At 41.8% G+C, this 11,130-nt stretch overlaps 1 protein-coding gene across 2 annotated transcripts in view; it reads right to left on the bottom strand.

The window, feature by feature from the left end:
• Positions 1–524: 524 nt before the first annotated feature.
• RANBP17 (RAN binding protein 17) overlaps positions 525–11,130 on the bottom strand; it is a 156,160-nt gene continuing 145,554 nt past the window's right edge. For both annotated transcript variants that reach the window (XM_086758784.1, XM_086758785.1), the window contains 3 exons: positions 8,206–8,304; positions 3,617–3,744; positions 525–1,092 (listed from right to left, as the gene is read on the bottom strand). In XM_086758784.1, the coding sequence (XP_086614910.1) occupies positions 996–1,092; positions 3,617–3,744; positions 8,206–8,304 (324 nt within the window). In that variant the 3' untranslated portion in view covers positions 525–995. The remainder of the gene's footprint in view (positions 1,093–3,616; positions 3,745–8,205; positions 8,305–11,130) is intronic.

Raw genomic sequence — 11,130 nt, 5'->3', positions numbered from 1 at the left:
TCCCACCACGGAACGATATTAATTGTTCCCCACAAAAACAGAGCAGCAAATGCAAGCGTGTTTTGGACTGGAGGAGGATTTTGTTCTGGTACCCACCAAACTCTTTATGATCTCTGAAAGGTGAAGATAAATCCGCTGAATTTGCTCTTCCAGACACAGGCATTCATTTTCATTGTGCCACACGCCGTTTAAATCCAGGCCGTAACTGTCTGACTATCTGCTTGCTTTTTTTGTAGTGGTGGATGGATTTTATACTTTTTATACAGTGTTTTAACAACTTTATTCTCTTCTGTGTTTTTTGTTCCACTTTCCAAAGACCTGGAAAATATGTACTTGTGAAATCAAAGTATCATCAGTACTTCATTAAGGATCGCTCGTCACCTCTTTTTTATTATGTGCAACATTCTCAACTTCCTCGCCATATTTATAGCCTAAAATGCTCATTTTTCATCTTCTACTTTGTTGTCCACATTGTTATAAACCTCTAGTGCTGAAAAGAAATATATAACATTTTTTTAGAAAAATAGTAATTTTATTATTTCAAAAAGACTTCACATAAAATTTGTACTGGCTTTCATCGCATTTTCAAACAAATATGACCTCAGTCAGAGTGAGCCTGGAGTTTTTAATCGATGAGATATTATTTACTATTATGTGCAGAACTGAGAATCATTAACTGATACAAGTTTAGAAGGAATGTATATTTATTTCGTTCTTTGGTTAAGTACTGTTTCTACACCATTTCAGAAAGATAAAATAACAGGGTAATAAATTTTTATAAGAAAGGCTGAAAACGTTCTTCACACTAAGGCAGATTTTCCATTGTTTTCCCTATTATAAATCTTCACATTTAGGCCAGAGATATAAAAAGGCAGAAGATATCTTAAAAAAATAGTTTTCACAACAGTCAAAAAAAAAAAAAAAAATCTATCTAACAGGGTCCCAAAACCTTCAGAGTTGGTCCATAAGTCAGCGTTCCGTTTCCAAAGACATTGTCAACTCATCATATCTAAAGTGCCGGGATCCGAGGCCCCTTCGCTGCGCAGAGCTTCAGCCACGTCCCTTCGGAAGACGGACATATTCTGAGTGAACCTGGAAAGAAAACCCACACATTCAGTTAAAGGAGATCAGATATCGAGAGATGTATTTCAAGAATCGGTAAAAAGAAAAACTATAATGTAAATTAAACTGAAAGAAAAACAAGAAAACTCACAAACAGAATCACCAGGTGCCCTCAAAAACCAGTTCTGTAAAACAGTGAGCGTGTGAACATGTACAGGCAGCATCATAAATTCAGTGTGAAACATTTTAGAAGTCAGATGGAAAATGAATGTTGAGAACTCGTTCCATCTCACATGACTTGGAACACGTCCTTTCTCCCAAACCTCCAGGCAAAGGGCTCTTTGGGACACGTCCAGATGGTCATCAAGGCCAGGCTGTCTCAGACCGACCTTCCTCCCTCATGAGCGGTGCCGGAGTACAACCTGCCTTCAAGTGAAACGCAGTACTGGCACCCATCTGGCACAGAACCCATTCACAAAAATATTCCCCCGCAGTTCTCTACTGGCAGGTGTAGGACATGAAGTCCATCTGGTAGCATCACACCTGAGACTGAATGACAACTGTCACTCAGCCTGTACCACAGCCCAAATCTGATCTGCTCCCTCGGTCTCTCTTCACCCAACACAATGAGTTTAATTGCCATTTATCACATCTCAGGTAAGTATTTAAAAATAAAACCCAAACAACGCACAAGAAATTATTCAAAATGTCAGAAACATATATTGCACCCTGCATTTAGGGTTTTTTTCAAATGTTCTTTGGTTTGTTGCCTCAACGCTTTGATTGTGTCAGACTTTGCTGGCTCACTCGAGCGAAGCTAATAAAGTTTCCCGAAAAATGGCTCCTTAGGGCTCCTTCCTGCAAAGGACTGCGTGGACAGGTGCTTGCAAAACTGATGGGATCTCAGCAAAGGTCTCTTTGCAGGACCAGGGGTAATAACCCTTCCCGACCGCCTCCGCTGTACTGCGCTTTTTGGGTGTATCTAGCAGCAGCGTGGTAACTGGGACTCGCTGTGTGTGGAAACGCAGGATGCAATTATGAGTTCATTCTCTATTCTATTCCTATTTTTTTTTTTTTTACATTTGTGCTTATTTCCTTACTAATGGAAATTGATTTCTGCTCAATTTTTAAAAGAAGCCTCCCGTGTTCCACAGAATAAATCTGAGAACTATTACAAATCGAGGGCTGGAAACAGAAAAGCCATCGTACGAACTCACGCTGCTTCTTGGGGAAGTGATGGCTGAGAAGTCTTCTCAAGTTAGACAGGCAGATGCTACGGAGACAGACGAGCTGCTCATTTGACCGAATTATCTCTATCCCCTCACACCTGCACCCACCCCTCCCTGCCTGCACTTCCACAAGAGCTCTTTGAGAGCTTTTGCTTTCTGCACCACTGCCTGTCTAAGAGTACTCCACAGCGCCTCAAGATGAAAATCCCCTTTAAATCCACAGATACTCAAATCTAGCGTTTGCCAAATCTGGTATTTTCTGGCAGCCCCAGTGACAGAAGCTGCTGCCCACGCGCTGACCAGAGAGAGCACAGTGGAGCTGGATTCCCCAGGCTGCCCAACTAACATCACTCCTGCCTGCCTGGAGCTGACGGGGAGCTCGGCCTCCTGCCCGTCCACCTTCTCGGAGCCTGGGCTCCTTCTCAGATATGTACCAGAACTGAATAGGAAAGTGAAACAAAATTGTGGAGACCATAGTTAATGCAAAACTATGGAAGAATTAAATAACATAATTTTCATGCCAACAAACAGAGAAGAAATCAGAGAAATAAAATCACCAAATGGTTTTGGCCATCACTTCTCTCCAAGCCCCTTTCCAGTTTGTTTCAAGCTTTCCAGGAAGCTCCACTGTCTGGACTTAGATTGTGTCGCTACACTTTCAAGGTTTGCTCTGGTTGAATAATGCACATGGAATAGAAAATGCAGCTAGCTGGAACAAAACACCAACGTGAACATTAAATGCGGACAGACTCGTCACTTCTTTTGTGGAGTTTTTAATTCTATTTTTTTAAATGAAGGCAAGATGGGTGAACTTGTGATTCGTATTAAAAAAAAAACAAACAAATCCCAGTCTCATTTATCTGCAAGTGGACCCACTGGATCCCTTCTCATTCTGCCATTTCACAAGCAGTTGCTTGCTTACCCTCCATATCAGCAAGAAAAGGCTCTGTCAGAGCAGTAGCACTGCTGGAGGCTGAAGCAAGTGTTTTATCAGAGGGGTTTAAGGTTGGAAGAAGGAAGCTCCGAGGCTCACCTGCTAAAATGAGTCAGTTTTTCCCAACTGAAAACGCAAAAGCTGCAGCTGGTCAAACCTTGACTTTGGAATTAAATTAAGAACTACACTTCTGACCAAGAAAATAAGTAATTATCCAGTGTTCAGGCTCTAACTGCTAAGTCTAGGGATTAATTCTTTGACAGGATATTACCTCTTTCAAAAGGAACTGCAGTTAAAGCTACCTGGGATATTTCCTATGTTAGAATTTTTTCCAGTTAAAGTTTCCATTTATCTTTTATTCTTTCAGCATACTTATGTGTTATGAACGTACCTGTCTCTGTTCTTCACCAAAAGGTTTTGCTCGACTCCTTCCATAAGATTCCTGAAGCACTGGTCAAGGACTTCACGTTTGTTGTTAGGCTGGCTGCTTATCAAGGTTGCCCTTAGTTCACTGAAGTACTACAACAGCAAAGCAGAGAATATTAGAAGTGAGGTTTGGAAATCTACACCCAGAGTCACCTACAGCTGGAACGCCCCTGAGCGAGCACTCTGCATGTTGCCCTGTGGGAGAGCAGTCTGGCAAACAGGCAGAGGCCGATCTGAATCGGCTTTCAGACACTGCCTTCCTGACCTGCACTAGCTTCAGCCACGTGTCACAGCTGAAGTTCAGTGGGAATGGGGGACGTGTTGCTTCACCAGTGGGTGCTGGCCACCTTTACACATCCCAGTACAGAAAGCCACCTAGGAGAGGTGGCAGAAACATCCCTGACTACTTTTCAAGTCTTTCTAGGATGGTGCAAACTTGTGCACTTCACCGTGGGCTCTAATCCACTTCAGTGAGAGATTCACCTCTGCTTCTTCTAAGATAAGTAATCTATTTAATTGTCCGTGTTACCGTTCACATTACATTCCGGCAAACCTACAGACTAGTTAAAATAGAACTTTTCATAGCTTTAGGAAAATGTAGGTGTAGTCTGGAAATACGGAACGGGAGGGGACCCCCAGGGTTATCCACTACCCTACTCCTACAGCCAAGCCAGCCGTACAATCCTGTTTGGTCTTTATTACATTCATCATGTCAGTCAAAGTCTCATGGCCTTGGGCATAAGCACACCCACGGTATAAGCACCGATACAGACAATCATCCAGAGGAGAACGAACCATTCTGATGAACCTGTGGCCCAGCACCTGGCAGACTATCAGTCTGATAGTGCAGCCAGAAATAATATTGCTGGTATTCCCCAAATTTCAGGTATATTACTAGAGAACTGGTTAAAGGCAGGATGAAAATCAGTTTTAAGTATGCAAAATTTAGTAGGCTTTTAAAGTTAATGTAACTTGTAGAGTGTCATACAGTGTCACAAAGAATGAAAGTCTGTGATTTGCTTGCCAGATTAGAAAAAAAAATCTTTAACAGGTTTAAACATTAAACAAATCTCAAATTAAACACCCAACTTTTCCATCAAAACTACAGCTCTCCTATACACCTAAGAAAATACGGGACAGCAAAAGAAAACCTAGTGAAACCATAGCACTCTAACTCCGACAACTCCACAGGACTATAGGAAGTGTTTGCTTTAACGCCTGCTTGGCAAATTGCTTGCCCTCAATCCAGAACCATCCTGTATAACGCTTCTTTGCTGACCACTACAGCAGTACTGGCAGTGAAGGCAGCAGCTGATCAAATTGCTGGTCCCAAACTACTTAGGAACTCAAGACTGAAAATCACCCGGGAGTTGGTGCGAAAGATGAAATATCTGCCTGCAACAAACGCATTCCCAAAAGCCCTGTCTCAAGGTGACAAATGCAGAGTTCAATTTAGAGAAGGCCACAATCCTGAAATCTTGTCCAGTGTCCACAAGTCATTTTTAGAAAAGAGACATTCCAAGAACTTCTTCAGTCCACCCCATAATAGGAAGTATTAACAGCATCCTCAAGTAACAGCAAGCAATAACATCTCTGCCTACCATTAATGAGCACAGCATCCCACCTGGAGACCCCTGGCATTGCTGTTTCCACACTACGGAGCTGTTCTGAGCCCTGGGGTTTCTAGGGCTTCTCTGCAATAACATCGCTTTTGCCTGTACACTCAACTGCCTGTGTTCTTCAGTTCAAGGACAGCAAGAAGGATGAGAGACGGTTGCTATGTTATCAGGATACGGAGAGCTTTTTCTGCCAACATAGGTCGGGGCAATCCCAGGCACAAATCCAGGCTGGGCAGAGAATGGATGGAGAGCAGCCCTGAGGAGAAAGACTTGGGGGTATTGGCTGATGAGAAGCTCAACATGAGCCAGCAATGTGCACTTGCAGCCCAGAAGGCCAACCGCACCCTGGGCTGCATCCCTAGCAGCGTGGGCAGCAGGTCGAGGGAGGGGATTTTGCCCCTCTGCTCCGCTCTGGTGAGACCCCACCTGCAGCACTGCGTCCAGCTCTGGAGCCCCCAACATCAGAAGGACGTGGAGCTGTTGGAGACGGTCCAGAGGAGGCCATGAAGATGATCAGAGGGCTGAAGTACCTCTGCTGTAAGGACAGGCTGAGAGAGCTGGGGCTGTTCAGCCTGGAGAAGAGGAGGCTCCAGGGAGACCTTAGAGTGGCCTCCCAGTGCCTAAAGGGGCCTACAGAAAAGGTGGGGAGAGGCTCTTCAGTAGGGCCTGCTGCCCTGGACAAGGTATAATGGCTTTAAACTGGAAGAGGGCAGATTTAGATGAGATACAAGGAAGAAATTCTTCCCTGTGAGGGTGGTGAGGCACTGGCCCAGGTTGCCAGGCTGGACGGGGCTCTGAGCAACCTGGTCTGGTGGAAGGTGTCCCTGCCCAGGGCAGGGGGTTTGGAACAAGATGATCTTTAAGGTCCCCTCCAACCCAAACCATTTATTAATTTACATATCTATGAAGATTTAGGGTTGTTTTTGGGAGGACTCTGAGCATGATTTCCATTTTGGCATAATTACCCCTATTGCTGCAAGCATGCATAAATCCCTATTCTTCCCAGTCCCCAAGTAAACTTGACGCCTTCCCTTTGGGATGAGTTATGGGCAAAGAAGATCTCATTAAAACAAAATAAGAAGAGAACAACCAGTAGAAGTAAAATATGGTAAATGTATGATTGCTATCTCAGGAACTGTAGAGACAAGAGACCCCACCTGAAATAAAAGAACCCCTTTCCAATAAATAAGCCAGCAGTGCACTGAAATGAGCCAAGAAAATGACTTTTACAGCCGCATGTGTCCTACTTTTTCCGAACAAAAAATAACCTTGATGCTAAAGGGGCAATACAAATATTGTAAATTCTATTTCCTATTCTCCACCCTTCCAAAAGAAATGTAAAGCTTGTTTCTAAGTAAAGGTGCTTGTACATATCCATGTCTGCTAAGCAAAACACATAATCATTAGAACTAGTCTAATTTCAGTAAAAAGAATATTCTGCCAGTCACAAATTTATTCCTTATGATTTACAGCTCCATGGTTTTATCTTCAAGTGAAATATTTAATTTCTTCTTATACCAAAGCATCAAAATCCCATAATTAATATGTAGTCAGGCTAATACTTAAACACTATAAATCAGAAGCATTATATAAACAAAAGTGTCGTCTTGAACAAGATTGGGAATGCACAAAACTACTTATTTCCCACTTTTATAATGATGCAGTGACTCAGAGCAGATAGAAAATGATTAGTTTTTCTTCCAAAGTAGGAAATATTGCTTCCATCTGTAAAGTATAATATTGTGATGTCATAAAGTTTTCCTAAACACTGAATTTGCCCTTATTCCCTCTCAATCATTTTAAAAGAACTGCTCTCTCTTATAGAGCTTGGATTTAAATCACAATAACACACCAAGAAGATGAATGAGAGTGCTATTGGATATGGCTAAAATTGGATCCTTCAGCACAGGTGAATGATGAGACAGCGCTTCTCTTCTTGATATATTTTCTTCTTCTATTAGTTTCCTTCCATAGCTGGGATTTCAGTTTGAATTTTAATGTATGCGGTTGCTGCTAATCTTAGTGTCTTATTTTTTTCCAGCACCCTCTTATTGTATAGACAATTCATTCTCCAAAGCAGTAATACACTGAGCCTTGTGGCTGCCCAAGAGATAAAGCAATTCAGAATAAAGTTAGAGCTAGCTCTGAAGTGTGGTGACTACAACAGGTCAGTATCTTCAGAAACGATGCCTTGTCGTGCAGAAAATACCCACATTTAGATCCTCTCGCATTCATTTACTCAGATGGTTTCCATTTCAGACAATATTGTCTCTATTAAGTCACCAGGGAAACATGATGGGTATATCCAAATTCATAGTTTCGGATTTTATTGAAAGGGCAAATTGCAGTGTATTTCCTGGTTTACGGAATCCGCCACAGATGCACACAATCCAAATTGCAATCAATGTGACTACTTAAGTGTAAGCGCTCAGATAATACCCCGCAAAGCTGGTTGTTCCTGTGAAACCTTTCAGAAAAAGAAACTGGTTAACTAATTTTCTAGGAAACAATTTTTCTAATGTGATTTTCACAGTGTTCTTGCTTCATACTTCTGTCTAAAAGCCAGATGAGCTTAGGTAACTTCTGTTCCTGCTCAATTCTGGAAAAGTGAAGATAAAGAATTTATAAAAAAAAAAAAGGTTAATTATATACTTGCATGATCTAAGGTTGAGCGTAAAATTTGGGGTAAAGGTTTGAGAGGATTTTTCATCAAAATGAAGCCACTCAGCTTCAGAGAACTAAGCTGTAAAATAACTATATGGTACATGAGCTGAACCCTACTCTCCACTCCTAACGTGAGCATAATGGAGCAAGGGCCCAGGGAAAGAGATGTGGGATTTGAAGTGCAACAGGCAGCTTTGTTCTATGTGAAATAGTTCTCTCAACTATTTGGGCATGTGAAGACCGAATCTGGTGGAATTTCTTAAATACTCACTTTCTCATTGAGAAGTATAAGTCCAAGCAGCGGTCTTGACACAGACCATTGGTTTCTGCAGTCTTCAAAAATGATGGTGTTCATTAGGATTGACATCATCTGAAAGAAAATTCAGACAGTTTATGTGAATATGGATACTGTTGTTATACTGCGTGATGTGTCGAGAAGGAAAAAATAATGAGATCTTTATTACCATGCTGAAATCACAGATATTTCATGTACGAGCATGGCATTACAAAAGTAATTATTCCAAACAAACACTTCCATAACCAAAACTGCCAGGTGAAGAAAGTTAAAGGAAACAAATGTCAAAGCTCAGCTCTAAAGAAAAAGTTGAAGTTAAAACAAACATGAACTGAGATTTACAGCCGCGTTAATTTAAGGTACAGGCTCTGACTTTACTACAGGGATTTGCCCTGTTGTCACACTACTTCTAGGAGAGCAATACACGTGCGACCAGTAGCCTGTATTAGTTTCAGATTAATCCCTATCTGTTCTTCAAGATCGATCCTGGTTTTCTCACATCCACCTTTCCTTGTGCATGACACTGCAAGGCATTTGAGGGGAGCACTCCTCGCTTCGAGGAAGGCAACCCCGATTACAGCACAAAGTCTATACATCTATACCATTTCCATCGCAGCTACAAACACAGCCTCTCATTTCAGACATTTCGCTTTACTTCTGTGGCTTAGTTTACAGAGCTCTACAGCAGGGACAAAGCCACTTCATCAACTTTATAAAGCACTCAGATCCATCAACCCCTACAATTAAGTTCTGCTAGCACCCAAAGTGAAGGCACATAATTCACTTTGCTTGTTGGCTGGTGTGTAACCAGACCCTCCAGCTAATGCCGCACCGAGTACTCGCCCTCCGAGGCCTCCTCAGGTCTTGCTGCGCATTTATACCTCTGGTGCGCGTAGCTAGGAAGGGTAGGACTTACTTAGGGACTGGCACAACTTTTGTAAAAAGACATTACAAAATAACTGTAAGAATCCATTTAAAGATAAAACACTCCAAGATATCCTTGAGATATATCAGTCCAAAATGCCAAAGGCCACAACGTACACGAACCTAAAAACATTACTCAGAGATTAAATAGAGTGCAAATTTGTAAAATGTCACCACTAAATAGTTTGACTCACACTTATAAAATATCTACACCCTAAAACCAAACATAGAGGAAGTAGAAAATCATTAAACTCTTTCTTCTAGGCCAATGAGTAGCTATGAGCAGGCTCTCCAGAGAGCTGCCACACTGCAAACCAGCCTGTAATAACTGACCAGGGCGAAGTCAAACAGCATGTTTCACTAAATGAAAAAGATGAATCCTAGCACTACAAATCACCTGGAACACAGATATCGACAAATTATTTGAGCTTTCAAGTTAAGAACATACGGTCTGGCGTGGGAAAGGCCAATTCTTCACCAGACTTCATGCTTTATGCATCCGGCAAACCATTTTTCGTTACTCATAGGACAAAACCAGTTCTATTCTGCTTTGGAACTAATGCAAACCATTTAAAACCTCTGCACAAGCACCAACACGGTTTTGTATTGCAACCGTGAACAATAATTACAATTTCTTATACTTAATTCGTCTCCATGTTTTAATCTTCCTAGTCTGTGAGAAAGCCAGCTGTTAGGACAGAAGCATTTTTTATGTCATTAAACAAACTCACTCAAGCTGTGATTTAGTCAGAGCACCAACACTGATGTACCCATATTTCTTACAAAAAGTGTGAGGCATGTGATGCTTAATCTAAAAAGGGCACGCTCAGGGACAACTTTACAACTGACCCAGAGGGAAAGTGCCACCTCTTCAAACTCCAGCTTCAAACAGGATGTCTTTAAGGACATCCCGAGGATGTCTTTAAGGACTCCAGCTCAGAATTGCTCCTAAATTGCAAATGAATGGCAAAACAAATATTCTAGGAAAGTTTTTGATCCAAATATGGAAGATCATCAAAATGTCCAAAATTCACCTGTGAAACACTTACTTGTCTCTGTGCATGACAGCTCTAAAAAACAAGGAATACGATGAACATTACAATTCATAAAAACAAAGCCAATATAAAGCAATCTACATAACAGTAACTATGAATTGTGTGTTTTGACATTGGCCAACCAGGACAGGAAACAGTGAAAGCCTCCTTCCCACTTCCAAGCTTTTCCTCTGACAACATCTTACCGTAAAACAATTTTAATTCCACTTCTGACTCTAAGGATTAATGAAAGGGAGCCCTTTTAGAAATCATCAGCCATGATGTAGGGAGCAACACTGCGTTCATGTGTTTGCCAGGTCTCATACCTGGACACGTGCACGTCTGTTTTCTTCATGGGTCAACCCATTCCTTTCAATTCAACTGCAGAGTTACAACACCGTCAGGCGCTAATGCTCCACACAAAGCTGCCTCTGTTTAAAGGAACTACTGGGACTAGTGGTACCACTGCACAATATGAACAAGGCTGTAACGTCTGCCCGAGAGCTCTCCAGAACAGAGATTAATGCCTTGCATGAAGTTACGTAAGTTTATTACTTGCAGAGGTAGACAATTTGGATTCCTATCGTGTTCTCTTTGCAGATATCTCAGACATCCCACTTCTTACAAAGATTTAAAAAAAAAAAAATTAAGGCGTACAGCTTGCATTGAGTTGCATGCAGAAAACGGGGGCAAACGCGTATCATATCAAGACCCCCGTCAGAGGTTGTCAGGAGTGCATTACGGCACATGCAGAAGACACTCAGCAATTACTGAGCCTAATTCCACCACGAGGAAGGCACCAAAACCTATGATAACAGCCTTAAAGTTCCTTTTCCTGTTTGCCACGGTTCCACCTCTGCCAGAAGTCTCATCATCTAACAAGAGATCATAAAGCAACACAATAGCAAAACAAAGCAGAGAGCTCAGAAGCAGAATGGATCAA

This window comes from Chlamydotis macqueenii, chromosome 14, assembly GCF_036417535.1.
Source record: "Chlamydotis macqueenii isolate bChlMac1 chromosome 14, bChlMac1.mat, whole genome shotgun sequence".
NCBI classification, from domain to species: domain Eukaryota; kingdom Metazoa; phylum Chordata; class Aves; order Otidiformes; family Otididae; genus Chlamydotis; species Chlamydotis macqueenii.
The sequence above is the reverse complement of the archived record's forward strand: the minus strand, read 5'-3'. Positions and strand labels throughout refer to the sequence as shown.